Source organism: Athene noctua, chromosome 21 (genome assembly GCF_965140245.1).
Source record: "Athene noctua chromosome 21, bAthNoc1.hap1.1, whole genome shotgun sequence".
In the NCBI taxonomy this organism is placed as follows: Eukaryota; Metazoa; Chordata; class Aves; order Strigiformes; family Strigidae; genus Athene; species Athene noctua.
In genome coordinates, this window is record NC_134057.1 from 8,664,338 (window position 1) to 8,691,664 (window position 27,327).

The 27,327-nt window shown below is 40.4% G+C and overlaps 1 protein-coding gene across 1 annotated transcript in view; it reads left to right on the forward strand.

The window, feature by feature from the left end:
• Positions 1 to 27,327, forward strand: part of ANK3 (ankyrin 3) — a 218,046-nt gene that overhangs the window by 169,371 nt on the left and 21,348 nt on the right. Inside the window, exons 32-42 of the mRNA XM_074924321.1 lie at positions 608 to 836; positions 1,434 to 1,559; positions 2,329 to 2,451; positions 2,947 to 2,973; positions 4,705 to 4,786; positions 9,158 to 16,852; positions 17,489 to 17,563; positions 18,401 to 18,532; positions 19,573 to 19,716; positions 22,665 to 22,752; positions 24,768 to 25,146. Of these exons, the coding sequence (XP_074780422.1) occupies positions 608 to 836; positions 1,434 to 1,559; positions 2,329 to 2,451; positions 2,947 to 2,973; positions 4,705 to 4,786; positions 9,158 to 16,852; positions 17,489 to 17,563; positions 18,401 to 18,532; positions 19,573 to 19,716; positions 22,665 to 22,752; positions 24,768 to 25,146 (9,100 nt within the window). The remainder of the gene's footprint in view (positions 1 to 607; positions 837 to 1,433; positions 1,560 to 2,328; positions 2,452 to 2,946; positions 2,974 to 4,704; positions 4,787 to 9,157; positions 16,853 to 17,488; positions 17,564 to 18,400; positions 18,533 to 19,572; positions 19,717 to 22,664; positions 22,753 to 24,767; positions 25,147 to 27,327) is intronic.

Genomic DNA, 27,327 nt, shown 5'->3' on the forward strand with positions numbered 1-27,327 from the left:
AAAAGAGAGAGAATTGCTGAAAGAACCAAATAGATCAGGGCTGAAATATGGTGGGAAAGACTCATACAAACTACAAATTAAAACATTTATAACTTGTGTCAAAATTGTGATCAAACTCTTAATCATAAGATGAGAAAAATAACAGTATAAAATCTGTCTCTTTGGGAAAATTCACCATGGGCGTATTTGGTTTCAACCTATCTGGGAGATGTGATTTTTGCTGTGTGTACGTGTTATGAAGGAGGTTGTTTTAGCAAATCAAACGTACAGTGAAGCGTCAGCACATTACAATATACATGCTGTGTGGTCACAAGAAATTCCATTTCCTCACTTTGGCTTCAAATGAGGCTTAAAAAGACAGTTTTATGAGATGCCCATGTGAGGAGGGTCACACAAGTATATCAACATTTCATTACCAGGTATTTCCATTTTTGGATCATTAAAGCTCCGCTGAAAGTAGAAGGAAAATTACAGCTTTGGGAAACCTGCAAGGACAGTACATACGCAAAATGGCCAAGGATCACAGGACGTGGTTTCTCTTTAAAGGCTTAAGCAATGTTTGAGCATCATAAAAAGCTGATTTAATGGTTTGCTTTTTCCCACCCAGATTCTGGCTCGCGGACTGCCATCAAGTACTAGAGACTGTTGGGCTGGCAACACAACTTTATAGAGAATTAATATGCGTTCCTTATATGGCAAAGTTTGTGATATTTGCCAAAATGAATGACCCTGTGGAATCCAATTTGCGTTGCTTCTGCATGACCGATGACAAAGTGGACAAAACTTTGGAGCAGCAAGAGAACTTTGAAGAAGTTGCAAGAAGCAAAGACATCGAGGTACGTTTCTTACAGCCAGCTTCCTCTTTGTAAACGGACAAAGTGTTTGCCACGTGGCAACAGGTCCTGCAAAAGCCACTCCAAGCCCAGTTGAACAAATGTTCACAGCAAGGCTGTGTCAAAAATGACTTGAAAAGAGGCTAAGAAAGGGCAAGGTGGGGGGAGCACGGGGGCCTGTCTCCAGATGGATGCCCCGTGCCAGCCTGCAGTGGGTTTTGCACATGCTGCTGCCGAGTAGCCCTGGTTGGGCTTTGAGGACAGCTGGCTGGAATTCCTTCCCATTGGCCTCTCAGACACACAGCGATGAGTAGGGCTGGTTTGTGGTGGATACGTAGCCACCCACACACTGTTTCTTGAGGAAAATCTACGCATTCTTACTTCAGGAAAGCCATTCGCGTAGCTCACGGTTTCCCAATCTGCCTGCACTCATAATACCTTGCCATCACGAACAGTGACCTTCTAGTTTGTTGTTGAATTTAATCTGAGTGGAGACTTGGGCTAAACTGAGGAACTGTGATCAGGGAAATCATTATATACTTATGTGCATGGATCTACTATCAAAAGGGGTTTATTGACTTTTATTTATTACTTTGATAGGTCCTGGAAGGAAAACCTATTTACGTTGATTGCTATGGAAATCTGGCCCCTTTGACTAAAGGAGGACAGCAGCTTGTTTTTAATTTTTATGCCTTCAAAGAAAATAGACTGCCATTCTCTATCAAGGTAAAAGCAAAACAAGCCAAATAATTCTGCTGATTTTTTATTTTTTTTTTTACCCCCCTAGTGATAACACTTTTCAGGCTGATAGAACTAACTTGCCCCAGGGATGTAAGTGTCATTGTTTAATATGTGAATAACATGGAGAGGGTGCTTTGCTTGAAGCCACAAAAGAGCTGCTGGCAGAGCTGGGACCAAAATACCCATGATAAGGATTCACAGCCTTTTATTAAAACTATACCTCAAGTTAAACCTCCAGAATATTACCGGTAGATCCCTGTTTCCCAGGGACTAAGCAAAGGAGATGCTTTCAGTAACACACTGCACAGCAGAACAGCCTCTAAAAAAGAGTGCACAGACTGTTCATCTCTAAATTACCATGAATGGATGCTCCCTTCCCTTAGCCTTACCATAGAGGCTGTGCAAAAGAAGCTTTTGAACATTTTGGTGAGCGCAAGTGCAAAACATGGCAGAAAAAAAAAAAAAAAGAAGGTGGGCAGAAAATGTCTCTCAGTAATAGCCCAGTATGAAACTATCTGGTTGGATTTACTCAGTGTCTTGCATGGATTTACCATCAGAGAGCGTCAGGCTGATCTCTTTTAGGGTAACACCTTTTCTCCTTCAGCACCTAAGTCTGAGCTCCAGCTCAGTAACTTTGGTCTTTACCCAGTAGACAGCTTCTCTTGGAAAGAACCTCCGAGAAACTCTCCAGAAACCTCCTCTAGGTGTCTGATTTACTACGTATTACTACACTATTCCAACATTTCTTTTCTAGGTAAGAGATACCAGCCAGGAACCTTGTGGTCGATTATCATTTTTGAAAGAACCAAAGACTACAAAAGGACTGCCACAGACAGCTGTTTGCAACTTGAATATCACTCTGCCAGCACACAAAAAGGTATTTGTTAGGAAAAGTAAACATTTTCTTTAGGGTTGGTTTGGTTTTATTTTTACTCCTTTAGTTTTTGTCTTTTTTTTTTTTTTTTTTCTTCCTGCTAGTGATAAAGAAACCCTGTGAAATGCCAGTAATGAGAATGCTTTGGAATATGATAAAGGCTTTTTAAATTTATGTTTTATTGGTTTCCTGTATGTAGAAAGCTTTTAGTCTCTTGTTACTGTGGTGTCAAGTTCCTGTAATTTTTATGATTCTGTTTACAGCTCATGCTTCAGCCTGCAAGTCATAGGTTTATGCTTTCAGTAATGTCACGTGTTGATTTGCATTGGGTGTAAGATTTATTTTTTTTCTTTTGTGTTGACATTTTGGATTTGCTTTGCCTTATAAATCAGCTTGCATTTTGTGCTCCCAATTTGGTCCTTTTCATATCCTGATATTCTTTTCCCTGCTGTCCATTATAATATTCCTTGTCTCTGCAATGCATCTTGGAACCAAAAGGAAACAGAGTCAGATCAAGATGATGAGGTAATATAAACACTGTCTTCTGTTTTTATTTCCTTCAGATTTAGTGAAGAAAAGTAATATGTTATAGAAAAACCAAACAACTATTTTTAACTATGGCATTGAAATGATACCTATAGAGTAACCATACCCTCAACATCTGATAGTCTGTTGCAAAACAGTAGCGGTGCACAAATGTGGAAAAAACATTATTATCTATTATGAAATTAAACCAAGGATTGAATAATAGCAGTCTAAAATTTAACTAATTTTCTTCTGAAAAAGGATATAATTATGAATTTCAGACCGAATCAATTTTTGGCAAAATCAAGAAGGGTTTAGTGGATATGATTTTACCTCTTGGAGTAATACTGCCAGTGCTTCCTTAACTTGTATTTCTGAGAAGGAAAGAAGTATTGCTGAGGCCACGATAGAGGCCTGTAATATTTTACTCCTGAAAATAAACTGGATTCTTCTGAAAAAGCAAAATAGCCAAGAGCAATTCCTAAACATTGTGTGCAAATCTATTTTCAAATAAACCTCAGATATTTGCAGCTTAAAAATCCACTGTTTGCTGGAAACTGCAACATTAGATGGTCAGGAAACTGAGTGGGTTTTACTCATTGGAGGTAGTAATAAATGAGATCACTTTATAAAAGAAACTACACAGATTTACCTAGCAGCAAAGTTTTCTTCTATTCCTGGTGACAAATAAATAGCAGTAGTCACCTGCTGATTAAAATAATAATAAAAAAACCCCAAAACAAACCAAAACACTCCTTACATGTTAAAAAATAATAATAACCACCACATCATTTTGTCTCCACATGATTTGTTCCCAGTGAGCTACTATATAGATAGTTTTCTTTCTAAACAAACCATCTTTTTAGCCACATAGTAAAGTGAGCTGATCTCTGAAGGGCTTTTAATATTTAAGTCATCACGCTAGCAGCTATGCCACTGAACACAGTGACTTATGATGCAATTTATTAGTTAACAGTAGTAGTCTGCTTTCTAATCTGCATCTTTGCATTTTGTGCCTATTAAAAAAAATCCCCTCCCATGCCTTTTTTGTCCTTAATGTATTCACTTTAAAGCCAGTGTACATTGTGGTGTATGTGCTTTTGGGACAAATTAATTTTGGGGAGAAATATTTGATTGGTCTAAGTTGTACTCTTATGAATGTTTTATGTCTGTATCTGTAGTCTTTTGTGTTGATCTCCTGTTTCTAGCCACAGGTGGTTTATTTTACAGAGAATGAATAATCAGATACCATTTCTAGTATTGTGAAGCAGTTTAAGTGATAACAGGATAACGTAGTATTGAGATACCATAAGGCAGGGTGATGAGCTACATCTGCTATCTAAGCTCTTCTACCTCATAAGCAGAGACGTTGTGAGCTGGAATTGAACCCGTGGGGTCCTCTCTTAGGGTTGCAGTCCCTCCCCTGCTTGCTCCAGAAGGGTGGTCATTCACAGCAGGTTTCTGCCACCTCCAGTAGCCACGCTCCCTGCTCCACAGTGCCTGACCCTCGTTACATGACAGACAGGGATGGAGACGGCTCTGTCCGTTCCCTGCCTGCTTGCCCAGATTTCGCTTCAGCATGCCTTCCCGAAGCTGGACGGAAACATCCGTTCTCCCCTGCGGGGATGTGTGCCACAAAACGCAGCCCATCACGCTGACGTTTGGTGCTTGTTCTGTTCAAACGGGGGACAGGGATACTAAAGGCACTGAACACACTCTGTTTTGTTGCAGACGGAGAAAGCTGACCGGCGCCAGAACTTTGTCTCCCTTGCTTTACGTAAGCGCTACAGCTATCTGACTGAGCCTGGAATGAGTGAGTTTGCTCTTACCAAAATACTAAACTGTATATACGTGATTTTTCATAAGAAGAGACATTTTTTCTATAAACGTTGTATTTGGTGTCACTCTGGAAAAAAAAAAAAAGGAAAAAGAAAAAAAAAACAAAACGAAACCCACCTATCTAAAACAAAACTCTTGGGATGGTCTGTGAACTTTTGTGTTGTGAGAGCTTGAAGAATCCTGACTGGCAAGGGACATGTTAGTTAAGTAAAATATAATAATTTTTTAAAATGACATGTAGCTCCAGAATAGGAGGATTGAAAATGACTTTCTGAAAGAGTCTGTTTGTCTTCCCTTTGGAAGATTAGAGAGAGATGCTGTAGAAGGGAATGTTATGCAACAGTTCAGGAAGGCTGGAGAGCAACATTCAGATAAGCACTTAAGTGTCTGGATACTTAGCCAAAATGGACTCTCTCATATTATATATTTTCCCTCTTCTTTCTCCTCCCCTTCCCTTTTTCCTCTGTTCCCTGCAGATGCTTTTTATTCCCTGGCACCACACATTGCTTTCTCTTAAACTTATGTTACCCTTGACCAGACCTGTGGCATTTCTTTCCTCCCCTGTTAAATACAGTAATGTATTTGGCTTAGCTTTTCTTCCCTCACCTCTCCTGGCTGAGGTTGACTGCTATTTTTCCCCATTCCCAGGCTTTTTCTTGCCTTTTTTTTTCCCTCATGACTTCTCAGTTGCTACCCTGCAACAGACCCTTTGATAGAATTCCGTAAAATCCATAGACAAACTTCATCGGGTCTTGGGAGTTCCCACTGGATGGCTGCTGTTTAATTATTCCATAAGATCTGTGGCTTCTTTGGATCGGATGTGCTCCAGAATATATTACACTTCTCAGGCCTGGAAGAAGACTTCAAGCATATAACATCTGAAGAAGCTATCAGATCTGCTGAGACATCCTGATGGACTGTTAAGGTATCGTCAAAGGCTTGATGGGAGCTGAGAAAGAGGGAAAAGGAAGTTGCTTGAAGAGTTTGACGACTGTGTATATTGCTTATAATTAGTTTTTCAGGCCTCATTGGGGAAAAAAAAAAAAAAAAAAGTATTTATTCACCAAAGGCCCATTAAGTCTCATTTGTAAAAAGTTTGAGAGGAAGAAACTTAAACCTACTTGAGCGGTACTCAAAAAAAGATGGTTTCACACAGTAGAAGTTCTGACCACCCTTTAATTATTCCATCCCTTTTGGCAGTAGTTACTACTTAAGGCTGTGAGCTACCCAGAAAGGGTATGCAAAACTGATGATGTTTGCCAGGAAAGATTGCGGATAGTGGTTTGGCCAGCAGCCCGGGAACCACCTCCTGCGCACACGTAGCGTGTAGTCAGCAAGTGCCCCTTCCACCTGCCCCGTGCGGGTGCGAAGGGACGGTGTGGCCGGGCGGCGGAGCTCCTCAGAGAGCACACGCTGCCCCGCACAGAGCCAGGACTGCTGCTGGGGCTGCTTCACGCCGCAGGGTGGCTGCTCCAGTGATTGCATAGGAGCCAGGAACCTCTTACCTATTTCCAGTGAATTTGATGGCACAGCTCCTGCAGTTTTGGTAGCAGCAGGGGTTGTTCTTTTGACTCACACAAGCTCATGCGTTTGTGCATGTGCACAGATACAGTTGGTTTGTTTTTTTTTTTTTTTGCTCTGCACCTCTGCCTGTGCCAGTGTAGGAGAGAGTGAGGCAGATGGAATATTTCCCTGCATCCCTGCCCTTACTCCTGCTCAGGAAGAGGGACCAGAGGGTTCCTCGGCGCTTCCCAGCAGTGAGATCCCACAGAAGAGGAGTGCTGCAGTGAGTTAAACCTGCTCGCTCCTGGCCGTTTGCTTGCAGCTGAAGAGCAAGGCTGAGCAGGGAGCTCTTCTCTGGGCTCACTCAGTACTTTCAGTTACCAGCTGCGAGCAAGGAAATGTCGTTTGGTGCACAGAAGGTAGTAACTAACATCTGTTTTCTGATAAAATATTGGATGCAGAGTGATGGAAACTGCTAAGGCCAAGAGTGTCCAGTAGCCAAAAAGGGCTGTTACATAAAACCACTCTTTAGAATATGATCCCACTCTGAAGTCTTTCATGGTTGCGGGGATTTCTTTGCTATTTCAAAATAGTAAAATTGCCCAGTTTCCTGCTGTTTGAGTTATGTCATAGCTGCACACACTGGTAAATTATTCAATTTTCTTTGTACTGGTTCTGCTTCTCAGCTGCAATAAGGAGCACAGAAAAGGCATCTTAAACATGTCTGAATCTGTGATTTAACAGGAGAAAGAGCAATTAAGAGGGGGAGCCTGGTGGTTTGATTGCCTCGCTAGCCAGTTTGATAGACTGGCTCATCACAGCACAGTGGGGTCTCTGGAAAGACATTTCCAAACACAAACTGCTGAATAAGTTGATTTGTCATTCTTTTCAGAATGATTTTGGGGTTTGTTTCTTGGACTTGGGGACTGTATGAACTTTTGGTGAATGTTAGCAGCTGCTGCTAATTAATCTTCATAATTAAGTCTAGCTCGTTTAATGAAGTACACTATGTTTTCTTCTTTGGGGGAAAGATGAAGTATGTTTGTGCTTAAAAATAAAATTGCAAGAAAAAAATGGATGTTTCTTGACAGGCTGTGCCAGTCAGGCCTAGTATTCAAGCTCTCTTCAACCTAAATGCTCTCATACTGCAATATCACCAGCCATCCACGTCACCTTCTGGGCTTCGATTGGCTTCTGTAGGACCAGCACATTTCTCCTTGCAGGATGTGGACCTGTGGTATACTGAATATTCACTATTCTGTAAGAGTATATGTGCTTTAACAGTTTAGTATTAGCTTTTTAAGCTTTTTCACTGTAAGTTACCGTCTGTCTATAAGACAGATCAAGTAGGTTTGACAAATTATTAGTGTAACTTCAGGGAAAGGTATGTTGAATAAGTTATTTGGATATTTTAATTCTATTTCTAACTCCAAAGAAAAAAAAAAAAAAACCTGTAAGTTACTTTCAGCGTCAACTCTCTGAATGTTATTGCTGTATCAGAGGATATGTATGCTGTAATGGGATTCCCAGAAATACTGTCTTCTGGCATGAGTACCTCCTGCGATGCAAAATGTTGTTGATGGTGATTTTGTTCGAAATGCCTATGAATCAGCTGAGTGTTCTGGGGAACGGTTAACAGTTAACAGGTTTGTCCTAGCCAGGAAGTTTTTGCATAATATATTGTTATTTGACTGCTTTTCTAATGTTACCTTTTGAGAAATGTAAAGTTGAACAGGTCTGTCTTTGAGCTGATACAAGAAATCTCCTCAAAAGGTACCAAGACACTACATCTTGTAGAAAAAGTGTACTCTTCTTTTAATGGTCTCTTGTGAAATGATTTTGTAAGGTTTACATATTTGTGCTTAATACAGCATACAAAATGTATTAATCTGTGTGCTCGTTTTGACATGATATATCGTGCATGAGTAAAAACTGATTCAGTTGCTTTGCTTGCTCACGTTTATCATACATCATACTTTCCATTTTTCATGTATGACATATGCTTCTTAAAATCATTTCATGTAAAGTTTTAATTTAGTTTTTACCAAACAAAAGGAATACCGCATGAGAAACAAATGCAAAAGTTCCTTTTCTTTATTTATTTTTATTATTTTTTTTTAAATATTGACTCAGAAAAGCTCTTGCTCTTATTGGCTTTGTGAGTGTGAAGCATATCCGAATTGTGCATGGGAGATAGAGATTTGAATTTATTCCAATTGCTTCACAGTTTGCACATCAGTTGCCTGTCACTTAAAGGAATTTTGGGTTCTGCATGAAATAGTTCTGAGCGGTTTAAAAAAAAAAAAAAAAGATTTTTAGCTATATAACGCCATTTTACACAAGTTTATATTTTGTATAGGTTCAATATATGAACAGAACAACAGAAATTATTAAAAGGATAATTCTAATAGTTGCACAAAGCAGAGACATACCTAAACAGGCAAAATAGAACTGTTACGAATATTTTGGAAGTAACACATCAGAAAGTCAATAGGAAGTAAGAGAAGACATTTTGATGTGGCTTTATTTTTACCTTATGGATTCCTTCGTTGTGTTTTCTGTTCTTCATTGTTTGCAGTTTTGGTTGCTATGTGCTTTCAATCTTTCATTCCATGGTGCTTTTTAGTTTGGACCAGTCACCAGTATATGGCTCATTCCTATTATTTTCTTTCCTTTTTTAAATCTTCTTTTGCCTCCTTCATCCTAATTCATGCAAACAATTGTATTTGCTTTTTGTAATATTACAACGTTTACTGACCAATTTTCTTCTCTGGTCTCTCTGTTTTTCAATCATTTTTGTTGATTTTTATGTTTGATTTTAATTTAACAATTTAAGAAACAGTTGAACGGAGTGCAGGAGCAACAAGATCCCTACCTGCTACTTACTCATACAAGCCATTCTTTCCAACACGGCCATATCAGTCATGGACAACAGCTCCAATTACAGTGCCTGGGCAAACCAAATCAGGCTTCACTTCTTTATCAAGCTCTTCCTCTAACACTCCTACAGCTTCCCCATTAAAATCAATATGGTCTGTTTCTTCTGCTTCTCCAATCAAATCCACATTAGGAGCTTCTACCACATCTTCAGTTAAATCTGTTAGTGATGTAGCATCTCCGATTAGATCATTTCGGACAATCTCTTCACCAATAAAAACTGTGGTATCACAGCCTCCATACAACATACAGGTTACTTCAGGCTCTTTCGTCAGAGCTCCCGCAGTCACAGAAGCTGCTAGTCTAAAAGGGCTGGCATCCACTACCACATTCCCCTCTCGGACATCTCCGGTGACTACAGCAGGATCTCTCTTGGAGAGGTCATCCATAACCATGACGCCTCCAGCATCTCCCAAATCCAACATTAACATGTACTCTTCAAGTTTGCCACTTAAATCGGTCATCACATCAGCATCTTCACTTTTATCGTCCCCTCTAAAGTCAGTGGTGTCACCTGCTAAGTCAGCAGTTGATGCTGTTTCATCCTCTAAAGTCATGATGGCCTCGTCTCTCTCGTCGCCAGCAAAACATGTAGCTGGGCACACAGAGGTACCATTGCTTAATGGATCTGTCTCACCTCTGAAATACCCATCTTCTGCCAACTTAATAAATGGATCCAAAGCTGCAGCTGTTTTTCAAGACAAGATCGCTGCAGCTGCACATTCTGCAAGCTGTGCTGCTAACGCAGTTGCTGACACGGCTGAGAGAGTGTTTTCAACAGCTACAACAATGTCATTTTCTCCACTCAGGTCATTTGTGTCTTCAGCACCATCAGCTTTCCAGTCAATGAGAACTCCTCCTGCAGGTGCTTTGTACACAGCCCTTGGGTCAATATCTGCAACTACCTCATCAGTAACTTCATCAACAATAACAGTGCCAGTATATTCTGTAGTCAATGTTTTGTCCGAACCAGCATTAAAGAAGCTCCCAGAGTCGTCTTCACTTACAAAATCAGCTGCTGCGTTACTGTCACCTATTAAAACATTGACTACAGAGGCACGCACACAGCCTCCCTTTAATCGAACTTCATCTCCAATAAAATCATCCTTGTTTCTAGCACCCTCTGCTCTCAAATTGTCCACACCATCTTCTTTATCCTCCAGTCAGGAGATACTGAAAGATGTTGCTGAAATGAAAGAGGATCTAATAAGAATGACTGCGATATTGCAGACAGATGTCGCAGAGGACAAACCGTTCCAACCTGAGATACCAAAAGAGGGTAGAATTGATGATGAAGAGCCCTTTAAAATTGTTGAGAAAGTAAAAGAGGACTTAGTAAAAGTTAGTGAGATTCTGAAAAAAGATGTGTGTTTAGAAAGTAAAGGGTCGGCTAAAGTATCCAAAAGTGACCAAGGACACCTGTCTGAGGATGACTGGGTAGAGTTCAGTACAGAGGAGATTGATGAAGCAAGACAGCAAGCTTTGACAAGCCCTCCTATATCTGTTCCAGAGAAGGTCCAAATTAAAACTAAAACCATGTCGGAAAAGGATTATAGCTTGTCAAAAGTTATTGATTACTTAGCAAATGATATCGGTAGCAGTTCATTAACAAACATAAAGTACAAGTTTGAAGAGGGGAAAAAAGAAGGTGAAGAGAGACAAAAACGCATTTTAAAACCAGCTATTGCTTTGCAGGAACATAAACTTAAAATGCCTCCAGCCTCCATGAGGCCTTCAACATCAGAAAAGGAGTTATGTAAAATTGCAGATTCCTTTTTTGGAACAGATACTATTTTAGAGTCTCCAGATGACTTTTCTCAACACGACCAAGATAAAAGTCCCTTATCTGACAGTGGCTTTGAAACGAGGAGCGAAAAGACACCTTCTGCCCCACAAAGCGCTGAAAGCACAGGGCCAAAACCACTTTTCCATGATGTACCCATCCCTCCTGTCATTACAGAAACAAGAACTGAAGTAGTTCATGTTATCCGCAGCTACGAACCATCGTCCGAAGAAATTCCGGAGCAGAAAGCGGAGGAGCTACCGGCCTCAAAACCTTCCCCTACGTTTATGGAGCTGGAGCAAAAACCTGCTGGATCTATTAAAGAGAAGGTTAAAGCTTTTCAAATGAAAGCCAGCAGCAGCGAGGACGATGACCATAAGTGTGTCCTTAGTAAAGGTGTCCGAGTAAAAGAAGAAACTCATATCACTACAACAACTAGGATGGTTTATCATAAACCTCCATGCACTGAGAGCACGTCTGAAAGAATTGAGGAAACAATGTCTGTTCATGACATAATGAAAGCCTTTCAGTCTGGACGTGACCCTTCCAAAGAGCTGGCAGGTCTGTTTGAACATAAATCATCAGTAACATCCGATGTTAGCAAGTCTTCTGAAACTTCACCACAACAGGCAGAGAAGGACAGCAAAATGAAACCCAAACTGGAGCGAATAATAGAGGTCCATATTGAAAAAGGTAATCAGGCTGAACCTACTGAAGTCATTATTAGAGAAACAAAAAAGCATCCAGAAAAAGAAATGTATGTATATCAGAAAGACTTACCTCGGGGAGATATTAACTTAAAAGAGTTGGAAAAACATGATGCTTTTCCTTGTTCAGACGAACAAGGTCAGCAAGAAGAAGAGGAGCTCACGGCCGAAGAGTCACTTCCTTCTTATCTGGAATCCTCTAGAGTTAACACTCCCGTGTCCCAGGAAGAAGACAGTCGCCCTAGTTCTGCTCAACTCATGTCTGATGACTCTTACAAAACACTGAAGCTTTTGAGTCAGCACTCAATAGAATACCATGATGATGAGTTGTCAGAACTAAGAGGGGAGTCTTACAGGTTTGCTGAGAAAATGCTTCTTTCAGAAAAGCTAGATGTGTCTCATTCTGATACTGAGGAGTCAGTTACTGACCATGCTCTACCCCTTAGTGCAGAGTTACAGGGGTCTGATAAGCGATGCAGAGAAAAAGTAGCTACTGCCCCCAAAAAAGAGATTCTCTCCAAAATCTATAAAGATGTGTCTGAAAATGGTGTAGGTAAAATGTCTAAAGATGATCATTATGATAAAGTGACAGTGTTACACTACACTGGAGATGTTAGTAGTCCAAAACATGCCATGTGGATGCGCTTTACTGAGGACAGATTAGACAGAGGTAGAGAAAAGTTGATATATGAAGACAGGGTGGACAGGACTGTTAAAGAGGCAGAAGAAAAACTGACTGAAGTATCACAGTTTTTTCGGGATAAAACAGAGAAGTTGAATGATGAGCTACAGTCTCCGGAGAAAAAGCAGCATAAAAAAAATGGCAAAGAAATACATTCTAGCCAGAGCTCTGCCAGCAGCAGCCCTGAGAAAGTTCTGCTCTCTGAATTGCCATCGTCCGGTGACGAATGGAGTAAGGTGAAGCAGTATGCACACGATGGGAAATGCTTTCCCAAGGTGGATGAAAGAAAAGCATCCAGTTTGCCCAGCAGTCCTGAAAAAAGGATATTTGTGCAACCTGCAGAGGACTCTAAACAAACTATGGAACACAAAGGAAGTGCTCAGCAGACTGGAATACCTGAGGTTTCACAGACTGGATTTCAGCTGAAGCAATCAAAGCTCAGTTCCATTAGGCTAAAATTTGAACAGAGTATAAGTCCGAGGAGTAAGGACATGACTCAAGAAGAAAAAAGGCTGGATGGTCAGTCCAAAATCCCAGTAAAGAAATTACAAGAAAGTAAGTTACCAGTGTATCAGTTTTATCCCAGAGAGAAACACGCAAAGCAAGTAGAGGTCATTGATGGGAGCACAGCCTTACAGAAAGAGGTGAAAATACGGGAAGATTTGGTTCCAGGTAAAGTGAAAGCTATTGAAGACTTACGTGCTTCAGACACACAAAACCAAAGAACTGAGATGAGTAAAGGCGTGCCAGAATACTTTTCAGAACCACAGGCAAAAGACCTGGTGCATGGCTCAGACTCAACAACGAAGGGACACTGGGACAAAAAAATCTATAGGACGTGGGAAAGTCCTGGAACTTCTAATCATAAAACACAAAAAGAAAAACTGTCGCATGTGCTGGTTCCAGATACAGTAAACGAAAACCATGTTGATCATGCTGAAGCTAAAACTGACAAAAAAAGTGAATTTATCACTGTGACAGAGCACAAAGTGGCAGCAAATGGAATTCATTCAGAAGAAGTGAAGGAACTGACTGTAAAATCTCCCTCAAAAAGGGTTTTATACAGAGAATTTGTTGTCAGGGAGGGGGAACGTAATGGTGAAGTGGCTGATAAAATATCCAAAAGGAAAGAAGAAATTGCTGTGTCCCATATTCCAGTCAGAATTGTTGAGGAGAAGAGAACCACGCTTGATGGTGTCTATGAACTTTCAGCTAAAGTATCCCAGTCGGCTGTGATTAAGGAGAAAGTTGAGAGGCAGATTGATTATGTGGAAGATGAAAAAATAAAGCATTCAGAAATCAGAAAAGTTACCAAGCAGCAGAGCTCGATAGGTCTAAGTCCTCCTGTTGAGGAAATGGAGATATCCCCTAGTAAATCACCAGATTCTTTAGAATGTAGTCCAGGAAAGGAATTTCCTTCAAGCGAGTTAGTTGACCCTGGTGCCAGTGATTACTTGGATAAAGTTGCTCCACTAGTAAGCACTGAGGGAGTAAAAGAAATTAAGACCTTACCTGTTTATGTCAGTTTTGTTCAAGTAGGAAAGCAATATGAGAAAGAGGTGCAGCAAGGAAATATTAAAAAAATTGTCAGTCAGGAGAGTAAGACAGTACAAGAGACAAGGGGGACATTTTATACAGCTAGACAGCAAAAACAACCTCCTTCTCCACAAGGTAGTCCAGAAGATGACACGCTAGAACAAGTGTCCTTTATAGATAGCTCTGGTAAAAGCCCTTTAACACCAGAAACGCCGAGTTCAGAGGAAGTGAGTTACGAGTTTACGTCTAAAACACCTGACTCACTAATAGCTTATATTCCAGGCAAGCCCAGTCCTATACCTGAGGTATCTGAGGAATCAGAGGAGGAAGCAGAGGCTAAGTCAACATCTGTAAAACAGGCAGAGGTTGAGGAACCACAGATTGACAAAGCATTACTTAATCATATAAATAAGGACTCTAACAAAAGACCCAAAGGTAACAGAGTTGCCTACATTGAATTCCCTCCTCCTCCACCACTGGATGCAGATCAAGGCGAGTCAGAAAAGAAGCCTCATTATTCCACTGAGAGTGAGATGGAGATGACAGAAGTGAACTTGCAAGATGACCATGACAAATGCCAACTGGCTGAACCTGTCATAAGAGTACAGCCACCATCTCCTGTGCCACCGGGAGCAGATGTTAGTGACTCCAGTGATGACGAATCTCTCTATCAACCTATTCCACTTAAAAAGTATACGTTCAAACTGAAAGAACTGGAAGATGACCAGAAAGAAACCTCAAAACCCAGAGCCCCTGAAAAGATTGAGAAACAGAAAGAGTTAGGACATCCCACTTCTGGGAAACCTAATGAATTTGACATTGGGCTTGAGTCACCCCAGAATGATGTAGTGCAAAATGGGAGTAACAATGACCAGTCTGTCACAGAGTGTTCCATAGCAACCACTGCAGAATTCTCTCATGATACCGATGCGACAGAGATTGACTCTCTTGATGGTTATGATTTGCAAGATGAAGATGATGGTTTAACTGAGAGTGATTCTAAACTTGCAGGTCCGGCAGTTGAAACCAAAAAGGACGTATGGACTACGGAAGGCATTCTAAAGCAGACAGATCGCTGCTTTAGCCAGAGTAAGCTTGAAGTAATTGAGGAGGAAGGCAAGGTAGGCCCTGAAGAAGACAAGGCACCTCCCAAGGGTCCAGCTTCTGAAAAAGCCGGAGATAAGAGCGAACAGAAGTCAGGGGCACAGTTTTTCACTTTGGAAGGCAGACACCCTGACAGGACTGTATTTCCTGATACGTATTTCAGTTACAAAGTAGATGAAGAATTTGCAACGCCTTTCAAAACGGTGGCCACCAAGAGTCTAGATTTTGACCCGTGGTCCAATAACCGAGGTGATGATGAAGTGTTTGAGACTAAATCAAGGGATGATGAGGCTAAGCCATTTGGTCTGGCAGTGGAAGACAGATCTCAAGCTACAACACCCGATACAACTCCAGCCAGAACTCCAACAGATGAAAGTACGCCAACTAGCGAGCCCAACCCCTTCCCATTTCATGAAGGGAAGATGTTTGAGATGACTCGCAGTGGTGCAATTGACATGAGCAAGAGGGATTTTGTTGAAGAAAGACTCCAATTTTTTCAGATTGGTGAGCATACTTCTGAAGGGAAGTCAGGGGACAAGGGGGAAGGGGATAAAAGTACAGTCACTGCCATCACACAGCCACAGGCAGGGGACAACACTGTAGAAACAAACCTAGAGAGACCAATAGAAACAACAGCAGTTGAACATAAGCCCATCATCCAGGCCAGTGGAGATTGCATGGAACAAACACTTGGTAGTAACTCACTGGAAAAATCATCGGCAGCGGTAAACGCTTCTAAAGTTGATCCCAAATTGCGCACACCAATTAAAATGGGAATTTCTGCTTCCACCATGACTCTGAAGAAAGATGGCCTTGGCGAAGTGACAGATAAGATAGAAGCTGTGATGCCAAGTGGTCAGGGCTTAGAAAATGAAACTGTAGCAGTGATTGCGAGTTCAGCTTCTAGCCAGACAAGCTGTAGGCAAACAGAAAACACTGAGTTTCCAAAAGATAATTTTAATAACAACAACAATTTGGATTCATCTGCTGTCCCTACAGATGATATTACCTGTAATGTAGTGCTAAAAGAACATTTGGAACCGAAATGTTCCCTCCAGAAAGCTAATCAAGCGAAAAGCACTTCAGGAAAAGGTACAGGGACAACACAAGGACACAGAGTAAGAGATAAGCAAAAACCACACGGAGAGCAGCAAAAGTCAACAGAGCTGGTAGGGCCTAGAGGAAAATCAAAGCTTCCTGTAAAGGCCAGCTCAGTAAAAGAAGTCTTTTCACAAAATAAACTCCAAAGCAATACAGGGAGTAAAGTGAGAGGGGCTAGTAAGCCTGACAAAGCAAAACAAAATAATTCTTCTCCCTGTCTAGAAGCAAGGTCTAGGATTCCTGTAAAAAATACACATAGGAGTACTCTAGCTAGAAGAACTCCAGCCCTGCCAAAACAAGAGCAGGTAGAGAAAGAAAAAACAAAACAGCTTCCTTCTAAATTACCAGTAAAGGTAAGATCTACCTCCGTGACCATGACAACAGTTAAAGTGAGGAAAAGTCAGCTTAGGGAGGTATGTAAACATTCTATTGAATATTTTAAGGGAATTAGTGGTGAGACATTAAAGCTTGTGGATCGTCTATCTGATGAAGAGAAAAAGATGCAGTCAGAGGTCTCTGATGATGAAGAAGACAGTACATCAAGGAACACATCCTTATCAGAAGCTACTCAAGTTTACCAGCCTTCCATTACATCGAAGTCTACTAGAGACATGAGAACAGAGGCAGCATCTATAAAATCAAAGATTGAAAAGGCCGACAGTGAGAGGAGGAGGAGTAAGAGGACTGGTGAGAATGAAGGCAGTCAGGTTTCTGGAGCTCTCATGGCTCACCTCGTGGAGATCAAGCCTAGTTTGTAAAACTTTCAACTTGTTGATCCTAGTGCATGAACTGTTGTGATTGCCTGTGGAGTGACTTAACTGTAGTTTTCATTCTGTCATTGTCATCTGTATGTGCTGTCTTATACTCTTCTTTCTTCCTTCAAACAAATCCTGTACTGTAGAAAGCTAGTGAAGCATGCCAAAGACATTCGTGTAACTCAAAATTTGATGTAACTCAGAAATGGAAAGATTTGTGACAGCAAATTTATTCTGTCAAAATAGAGAAAACAGACGATAATCTGGTCTTGGTGGTTTCCACCAGTAATTGAACAACTTGTGTAGAGTCTAACAGCTAGATTGTCAGCATGTTTGGTTTCATTACACGACATCATGTAGTTTCACATTTGGCTTTACACAGGTGAAAAATCTAAAAGCTGTGAAAAAAAAATTTGCTTTGTAGGTTGTTAGGACACACAACCATTCTAGTAAACAATATAAGCACCGGTAACTTAGTACAATTAAAGCTATTATTTATAATAATCTATTGTCCGGTATTGTGGTTTTCTGTGCAAAACCTTTTTAATCGAGAAATTGTAAATCACAGGTCCACAGAGTCCATGTGAACGGACAGATATAAGGATGGCAATTGTAGCCGATCACCTAGGACTTAGCTGGACAGGTAAGCTTTTCTGTTTTAATATCAAAATTAGTCTTCACTGTTACATTTTCAAGTAGTCTTTTACCAAAAGCGGCAGCAAGGCCACATCAGGCTCTCCCGATTTCACAGACAACAGGAAATATCCCATGGGCTATGGGATATCCTAATAGGAATAAATATCCTGATAGGAAATTATCCCATGATCTTGCAATGAATCAAACAGAAGCCCATAGGGAAAACAGCTAAAATGGCTCTCCTCAAGACGTTCACCCACGGAGCTGAGTATCTAGTCGGGCTTGGGGCTGCCTCTGGATCTGGACAGCGGTTTCCCCAAAGCCCTGGGGGTTGGAGGGAGCCCAGCAGTGCCCCAGCCCCGAGTGATCCCGCCGTACCTCCACCCGTGGCTCCACCCGTGGATGTGCAGGGCTGGACCTTCCCAGGCTGCAGCAGCTCTCCCTGGGCGTCCGTGACGGCAGCGCCAGCGCTGAGCATCACGGCGAGCTCACAGAGGAGGAACAGGCACCAGGAGGAACAGATTTTTATAAATTAGCAGCGATAAAGTAGTCTCCACGGAGGGGTTTTTTCACCATGTTTAAGTGGCTTAGTGAGTATCAATACGGTAATAGCTCACGGTGATGACTGAAATTCAAAATTATGTCTGTCTTAGGAAATTATGAGTATGTAATGCCATGTTCATCATTATCTGTAAACTTTGTGTCAAGTAGCTATGTTGACATCTGTGTGATCTAAGAAAGATAATATTTTAAATCCTGACAAGATGATTGAGGGATCTGAGCTCTGTTTGGTGTTTCTGTTGTTGTTTTCTCTTCTTGCTTGCTTTCTTTTTTGTCTTTATAGAACTGGCAAGAGAACTGAATTTTTCTGTGGATGAAATAAATCAAATCCGAGTAGAAAACCCAAATTCTCTTATTGCTCAAAGCTTCATGTTATTAAAAAAATGGGTTACCAGAGATGGTAAAAATGCTACAAGTAAGTTCAAGTAGTTACTTTTGGTGTTTATAAGTTATAGCCCATTTCATCTGTTGCCTGATCCAAATAGGTTAAATTGAAGAAAACATCATGAATGTCTTTTGCAAACCACCGATGGAAAAAAAAAAGTGCGAGTTATATTTTTACCGGAAGTCAGAAATGTGTCATATTTATTCAGTCTGTATGCAGAAGGAAATAATTTGTTCTCCACATCCATAATTAATGGTACGAGTAATGAACTTAAATTCCAGTAAAGAAAACATTAGGGAAAAACTTTTCAATAACGAGGAACATGAAACACAGAGATAGGCTGCCTGGAAAATTAAAGTAGTCTGGCAGTATTGCAGGTGGTAAGAAAAGACTAAACCTCCTTCTGCAAGGAGTGATGGAGACAGGGGTTCTGTGCTGACTCGGCGGGTTTTATATCTGCTTTTCACCTGAATTGCTCAAAGAGAGGGTTTGATTTTTGTGTTACGTCAGTGGTGTTTGTTACCATTCTCTAATCCACACACTCCTGCACAGTATTTGAGTCTACTTTGATCTCTTTCACTGTAAAAGTAATTTCCAGTGTTACAGTGTTCTAGCAAGAAGATTACTGGCAATGAGATTTCACAAGGTGGTGCATGAGTAGCCTTCCGTGCATTATTACCTACATGGCTACCTAGTCTGTTGTTCCTTGAAATAGAATGGTAAAAGGATTTTTACACTCCTTTTATGCTCCAGTAAAAGGATATTTTGTTTCAATAGTAAGTAAATACGTTCTTTAAGAACTCTCTGACCTTACTCTTTGTGCCTTTTATATTGTAATATAAGTACACTCGGGGGGGAGGGAAGACTCTTAATAGATGTGTATCTTGAATAAGTAGGCAGCAGGATGGCTCCTTAGACAAATGATGGGGTTTGCTAGAACCAAAAGCACTGGGACAGAAACATATACCAGCAATTTATAATTAATGCAACGCGAATGTAACTGAGAAAGACGATTACACGGTTCTGCGATGCTGAACGTTTTTTCTGACGTGTCTTTATTTGTTTTTCAGCTGATGCCTTAACTTCTGTATTGACAAAAATTAATCGAATAGATATCGTGACCCTGTTGGAAGGACCAATATTTGATTATGGAAATATTTCAGGCACCAGAAGTTTTGCAGATGAAAATAACGTTTTTCATGATCCCATTGATGGTAATTGAATTCTAATTAGTTCAGTGACATGTCCAATAATACAATAATGTTGTATAAACTAGACTCTATATAAAAGACAGTAAGTTCTACAGAAATAATTGTTTTTAATGTGAAGGGGGGTTCCTCTCCTTTACGCTCACAGTATGGTAAGCAGGTTGCACATTAATTCCTCAAAGAATAATCCCAGGGTCCCAAAAACCCGAGTAAACTTCCCACCAGCCTCGGTGTCAGTTGACAAGACCTGAATGTTTTTCTCCTGCAATAGTTGTGCTTTGAGGTTTGCCCATGTATATTTTTAATGTACTTGGTATTGCAAGCTTTCCAAGTTATTTGGAAATATATATATATATCTGTCTCCTTTGGCTTCCTGTCTAGATAAGTAACTGCAAGAATTCTTTGAAGAAAAAAACGAGGGAAGAACAAGGAGGGGAAAAAAGTGCTTAGTAATTGCATAGAGTAAATTAATGTGCAGTCTACTACCAAGCCTCTCTGAGACAAGTGGACATCCATTACTTTATTATTTTCACTTGGACCTTTTCTACGATGGCAGTAGAAAAATAAGAACATGTTAGATTAGTGCATGAGAGAATATCTTTTCCAGACTACTAATGGGTAAAATTGTATAATAATAAAAATGGGTAATTTTATTTAATGGAAGCTGTAGCAACTGAGAACGGAATCGTGCAGCTTAATTTTGAGCCAGATTAAAAGAATCAATGAAGTTCTGCTTGTAAATCAGAATTGCCATACGTATACTTACTATTTATCAGTATGTTGAAGATACTAAATGTTGCTTTTTCTTCTTTTAAATGTGAGTTAACAGGTACTGGGTTGCTACAATCTTTACATTGATTTTTGTCACATGTATTATAAATAGTTCCTTAAATAAGATTTTTCTTTTGTAAGTAACATTTCCTTTGGTTTTTGAAATTTGTTCAAGTATGTATTGGGCTTTCTCTGTATTTTAGTAGGATATTTTTTTTCTTTAGAGCGTGTAAGCTCAGTGTACCTCCATTACTGAGCAGCGTTGCTGGTCATTGAATCATTGCACTACAGAAATAATTTTCTGTTGACATTTTAAGAAAGTTGCTCTTGAAATGTTGCTTGCACTTTTTAATAGTAGCATCAACGTTTTTATGAAAAAAAAAAATACGCTTCTCTGCAGTCGCTTTGTGTCTCTCCTCTTCTCTGAACCTTCCTCAAGCTTCCTTTCCTCACCAAGACCAGACCTTTGCCTTTCTCTCAGCTGCTTCAGGAAACACAAAACCAAACCCTGTTAATGCACCTCCTTTTGCAGGCAGCACAATGTCGAGTTAACCCCACAGCATGTTGTTGGGTTTTTTTTTTTCCTTTCGTAGGTTCCCTAACCTATTATTTGCTGGAATGCGAACTTCAGATTTTGTTGTCATTTTTATTTTGTATATTGAGTTTAATCCTTTTGTATGATTTCCCCATGTTTTCATCATTTTTTCTTTCTTCTCTCTTTATTTGATCAGTGTATCTGATTGTACCTATGTCACCAAGATCATCTCACTCTCCAAGATCACCAAGATCTCCTTACTCACCACAGTCCTCTCACCTGTATAACTTTACTGTACCTGAAATATTCATATAGCTCTCCCTTGCTGTGTTCCTGTTCTCTTATCCCTTTGTTAACTTCCTTTTTTAGTTTTTTTTTATCCTGCTGTGTGTTTAGATCTACTATTCTTTAGTATCCTCATTAGGATCCATTTCTGTTCCTCATTCTTTAACTATTTCATTCTTGTGGCTTTATGGTTCAATTGGAGATATATATATTAGTAACATTTTATTATTGGTATTATGTATTTTTTTATAAAAGTATATTAAAAATGTGGACCTGTTTTAGAAATAATACCTACTGACAAAAAAGTGGCTGTCCTATGTTATGATCTACTTCTGTCTTTAAAATCTATTTATTAAACTTCGAAATTGTTAAAAAATTGAAACTGGGAAGGAAAGGTTTACGCAATATGGCTGCAAGAGATTCGCTTTGGATATAAAGGGACAACCACCCTTGTCCACATTTGATTTATTGCATGCTCATAAGACAATCTGCTGTAGCTTGAAAATGTTAAAATGGCTGCAAAGACAATTGCTGAAATCTTCACAGACTATTTACAAAATAGTCAGAAGTACTGGCTTCACTACTATTCACTGGCAGTACTCCTTTGTTGTTCTTATTTAGGACAAAGTAAAGAACTCTAACAGAACCGCATTTGTTCTTATACACCTGCACCACCTCATACATTTCATACTCTATGTAATTCATGAATCATTTGACATTTGCTTATTTGTTGCTCCATGCTTCACCGCAGTCAGTCCAAATGTGCTGTCTTCCTTAGGTTATCCCACCATTCAAGTGGAACTGGAAACTCCCACTGGGTTGCGCTTCGTGCCACCCACCCCTTTCCATCAGGACGATTTCTTTAGCGACACCTCTAGCCTAGAGTCACCCCTTAGAACTCCCAGTAGACTGAGTGACGTGTTAGTGACCTCCCAGGGACACGTAGATGGTACAGCAGCAGCACCGCCAGTGGTGACTGAAGAAGACACTTCCCTGGACGACAGCAAACTCGATTTCTCAGTGCCTAGAGAAGGAACACCTAAAGATATTTCCATAGGCAAGAGCCAGTTGGAGGAAGTGGACCTTAAGGATTTTCCGCGGTATCTTGGTAGTTATGGTGGGATATCAAAAGATGCTAAACAAAGGCAGAGTGAAGAGACTAGTAAAAAAGGAGTAAGGACTGAACAGCCTGAGAGAGAAAAGTCTGGTACTGATGAGGAGATGACGGAAGAAAAGCTTAAATCTCTGTTTGAGGACATTCATCTGGAAGAAGGAGCTGAGTTTGAGGAGATGACGGAAGAAAGAGTATGGTCAATTCTTCAAGGTGTTCAACAAGCAGAACACGAAATGTCTTCAATTACAGGTTGGCAGCCTGACTCGTCAAGTGTCACCGAGCCACCGACGTCGGGACGCAGAATAGGTGGTAGCCTGCTAGATCGCTTGGATGATAGGTGAGCCCCTTTGTGTAAGGGTGTGTGTGTGTGTGTGTAAGCAAACCTTCCCATGCTGCTTTTACCTCCAGGAGCACTGCTGAGGCTGCTCTTCTACGAGAATATGTAAATATGCAGATATATATGTATATACAGATATTTAAAAGAATAAGTAATAGTTGACTTGATTTGGCCTTGGGCATATTTGCCTTCAAAAATGTATATTTATCAGGTTTCATTCTTACTATAGGTATTTCACAAGTAGTTTATATTATGTTTAGTGGATAATATTACTTTTCCTTTTCTGTGTCTTGTGTATTTCAATTTCTAATTAATCTAAGTGATATATGGATGTAACTGGAATCAAGAACTGTAAAACATACATTACCTGAAACTAGGATACTATATAACTCTTATTTCTTGAGTACCTTTTTATCAGTCATCCTTTTCATTGCATCTCTTTGCCTTCCTTCGCATAGCTGTTGCTTTTTCTATAGGCCAATTTTAAAATTATTACTGTTTTTATAACACTTACTTCAAGCATGTTCTCTCGTGCTGGTTTACTAGACTTTTAAAGAGATGAGTTACAAGGCATGAGAAGGTAAGAATGGTGATACCAAATCCCTCTAGTCCCATATGTTGTCTCCCAGCAGTGACTGCAGAGGATGCTCAGGGAGGGAGTAAAGTGGACATACACGCTGTTTTCCTCCAGGACTCTCAGCAGGCTGACCCGCTGAGATGGATGCTTTCCACATATTTATCCTCAATGCATTTCTCATGCATGAGCTTTTGCAGCCTCCCCTTGGACATACTTAAGCTTTCACCATTCACAATATGTGTTGCCATGTTTAGCCTTACTGGTACCCACTGGGTGAAGAGTTCCTGCCTTGCCTCTGTTTACAGCATGGCTCCCATCATTACTAATGGAAGGAGCCAGGTCTGCATGAGCTGTAAATCAGCAGAGAATGATTATCTGCAGAGCAATCATTTGTCTGTCAGCAGTTTACATCCTTTGCAGCTTTGACTCAGGATGTTTTAAGGTTCTAGGTAGCAGCAGATAATCTCTTATTGAATCCAGTGGGAATTTGGCCATTGATTTCAGCAAACTGATTGTCTTTCAGGACTGTAAAGCACTTGACCTACTACTGATGCAAATCCTGTTGTTAAGCAAGCATTGTTACTCTGCATTTTATATTGTGTTAAATTAGTAAAATAGATCCCTTATACAAGTAAAAGGGCTTCCTTAAGACAATAACATAGCCATTTCTAACCAGATGAATTCAATTTGCTGTCTTCTATAAGAGTTTTGCCAGCTAATAGCTATAGTATTTAAATGTGGACAGTCGTAGTGCTTATCTGAAAGCAAGCAAAAATACAAAAGTGAAGAAAAACATGCATCAGAAGTGCAGGTTAAACCTGTCCGTGGCTAATCTGAAGCAAAATTTTGGTCAGCTTTCTGTCTTGTTAGTAACCTCCCTTGCCTTTGGCTTTGTGTATTATTGAAAGCTGCACTGTCTAAAGATTTATTTTCAGATACTAATATTTTTTTAAAATGCGTGACTTATCTGGAGTACAGATATTGTAGTTTTTTGGGAAAACTAACATAAACTATTTGGTCATTACTGGTAATTGCACGGTAACAGATACTTTCATCACCTTCTTGCTTAGAGAGGGGGTTAAAGAATAGTGCCTCGGGGATTTACCTCATGATTATACGAGGGAAGTGGTAGATTTTGTGTATTTTTCTTTCTCTTTTTCCTTCCCCCCAGCCAAGTGGAAGGGGATTAATGTAAAACATTTGGCTTTGTTTCCAGTGTTCCATATTCTCGTTGCTTCTGAAAAGATACTATGATGCAGAAGAGAAGGCGGCTGTTAAGTAAATCGATGTTTGAAAGCTGAATTTAAAACTTTTTTTTTTCTTTTTCTGAAACGTGTGTGCTAAGAATGAAGGTTCAGTAAGACGCTCACTGCTTTGCCCTTCTGTGTGTGATTTAAGCACTGAACAGCTGCCTGTTCTTTTTCTCTTTCTCTTGTAGTTCGGACCAATGTAGGGATTCTCTTACCTCATATGTCAAGGGAGAAACAGGGAAGCCAGAAACAAATGGAAGCCTATCTGAATCCACAGCAGAGTCAAAAACTAAATCCTACATCCAGGAGTCTTTAAATGATGTGGCAAAACAGAGTGACAAAGAAGCCCTGAAAACAAAGTCCCAGTTTTCAGCTGGTACTGATGAGCAAACGTTATCATCAACAGCATATCAGAAATCTTTGGAAGAGACTAGCAAGCCAACAACAGAAGGCAACAAAACATCTGTGCCTGTCAGTGTGAAGAAGATGAGCTGGAGTACTTCTGAGGATGGCAAGCCAAGAACGAGCATTCAAGAGGAGGAGGGAGCAGTAATGTCTGAACAGAAGGTACAGTACGTCCTGTAATAATCAACCGCGTGAGGAGTCCCTGTTGCTTGACATGCTGCTTGATGTAATTTTTTGTAAGACTTGTAATGTTGTTTGTGACAGGATTGGTTGGGGTTTTTTTTAATCCTTCTTTTTGCCTTTTCTATTTATTGCTAAATTAAGAAAAATGGAAGTTGGTGGAAATTTATGTTCTGCGGTGTGACTAGAATGTGGTAGAGTTGGGGCAGGCAGAGGAGCCAAGCAGGGCTGCATAATCCTCTGCCTGACTGGCCCCGAGCCCTGGCAGAGGTTAGAGCAGCTCCGGGCACTGCCACCCCCAACCCTCTCCTGCCCCGACGTACCACCTGTGCAAACAGTGCCAGACACCTCAGCTCTTCTCCATCTCTTTCCAGTAAGGTGATGCCACTGGTTTCCACTCCTTTTGTGACACTGAAGTGAGCAAAGAGATAGAGGGACTCTTTGGCCACTATCCTGCTCCTTCTCCCCAACACCCCCCGCATTTTTTTACTTTGTTAATGTGCAGAAAAATACATTTTGGGTGATATTTAATCTTCTCCTTTCGTTTTTTGTTTCATGACCTCGTTCATCCCAACTCCAAAGCGCATCCCGCATCAAAAGGTTTCCAAATGTGTAAAGCACTTTTCCAGATGGTGGTTCTTTCTTCTTAAAATACTGTGGAAGGGCTCCCCTTCATTTCTACCTTGCCCAGCTTGCACATCCTTAACTGCAGAACTTCAGTTACAAGTTCTTTTCTGACAATGGAGATTTTAATAGCTTTCTCAGTTGCCTATATTTATTTCCTGGAATGTTAAAAGTAAAGTTGATTCAAAGAAGGGCTTACAGCCCCTTAGCTGCGTGCACCTCGCACCCCAGCAGTGGGAGGGTTGCCACCGAATAGACCACAGGGCTGGCAGGGAACCAGGCCGGAAAAGGGAACTGCAGTTTCTTCTACATTCCTCTCTTTGCTGAGATTGTCTTTTCCTGGGCATAATACAGGAGGAGATTATAACTTCTGGCAGCAAAGTATTTCAGTAGAATTGCTTCTACATGATATAGCTTTTTGGTTTTTTTATTGTAGCACAATAAAAATGTTGGCTGTGGTGGGCTGCAATAAATCATTCAGGTTTAAATTAGTTCATTTTAAACTATTCTTTCGATTATACAACAAGAGTTCTTTTATTAGATGGTAACATAATCAGTCTCAGCAGTTATGCAGCATATGATTGTTATTATCTTGTTATTAGTTCGTGACACAGTTGAAGCAGTGATCTTCCCTAATGTTCACTAATTACTGGAATACTTTAAAAATGTAAGAGCTTTCTGCAAAGACAGGTAAAAGCAACTGGCAGAGTTCCTTTAGCGTTGGTAGGCTTTGGGGCAGACTCGGGCTGCTGGTAGTGTGCTCAGTTTAAGAGCAGGGATGAGTGTAGATGCACACTGTAACACGCCGAGGGTGTGCAGCAGTGCTGCACTCCCCCCTCTGGGTGTCCATCAGCCAGAAGATAAGTTGTCATCCACTTCTGTGTGCTCTTCACTTTTGGATATCCCATCTGGACTGGGAAGAATAAGCCCGTGCTTTTCTTTTGTGTGCTTTTTGCACTACTTTTGCTTTATTGGTAAAGGGTGATAATCTTATCTTCTGAATAACAAATCTTTTTATAGACATGATCTTTGAATAAACTGGTATCAGAAAATAATGTCATTTCTAAACACGGATCCCTCACTAAGCCTGAATGGGTAACAAGCTAGAGTTTGTTAGAATGACAATTGCTTCTAATATCTTGCCGATATTTCTTCAAGAATATCTTCTAATTTGAAGTCAATAGTTTAATTACTTGCACAGTCCAATTCATGGTGAGACACTTCATGTGCTGTCATGCAAACAGAAAGAGAATTTTAACTGGCAGTCTTTCTGCAAGGCATTCTTCAAAAATGCTCCGTAAAGAGAAAAGTATGGATGAAACAGATTTGTTTCTGTGGAAAGAAAGGGCAAACGAAACGAAATTACTTCCCAAAGCAAGAGATTTTTTTCTATGACCCACTGGGGAAGAGCTAAGAAGCAATACTCATCCACCTGCAGGGTGAGGGCTGCGTCAGTGTTTTGGCACACAGTTTGCACCAGGAGATAAACTCAGATGATTGATATTGGGCTGCTGCCTGGTGACATGGATGAAACAAATT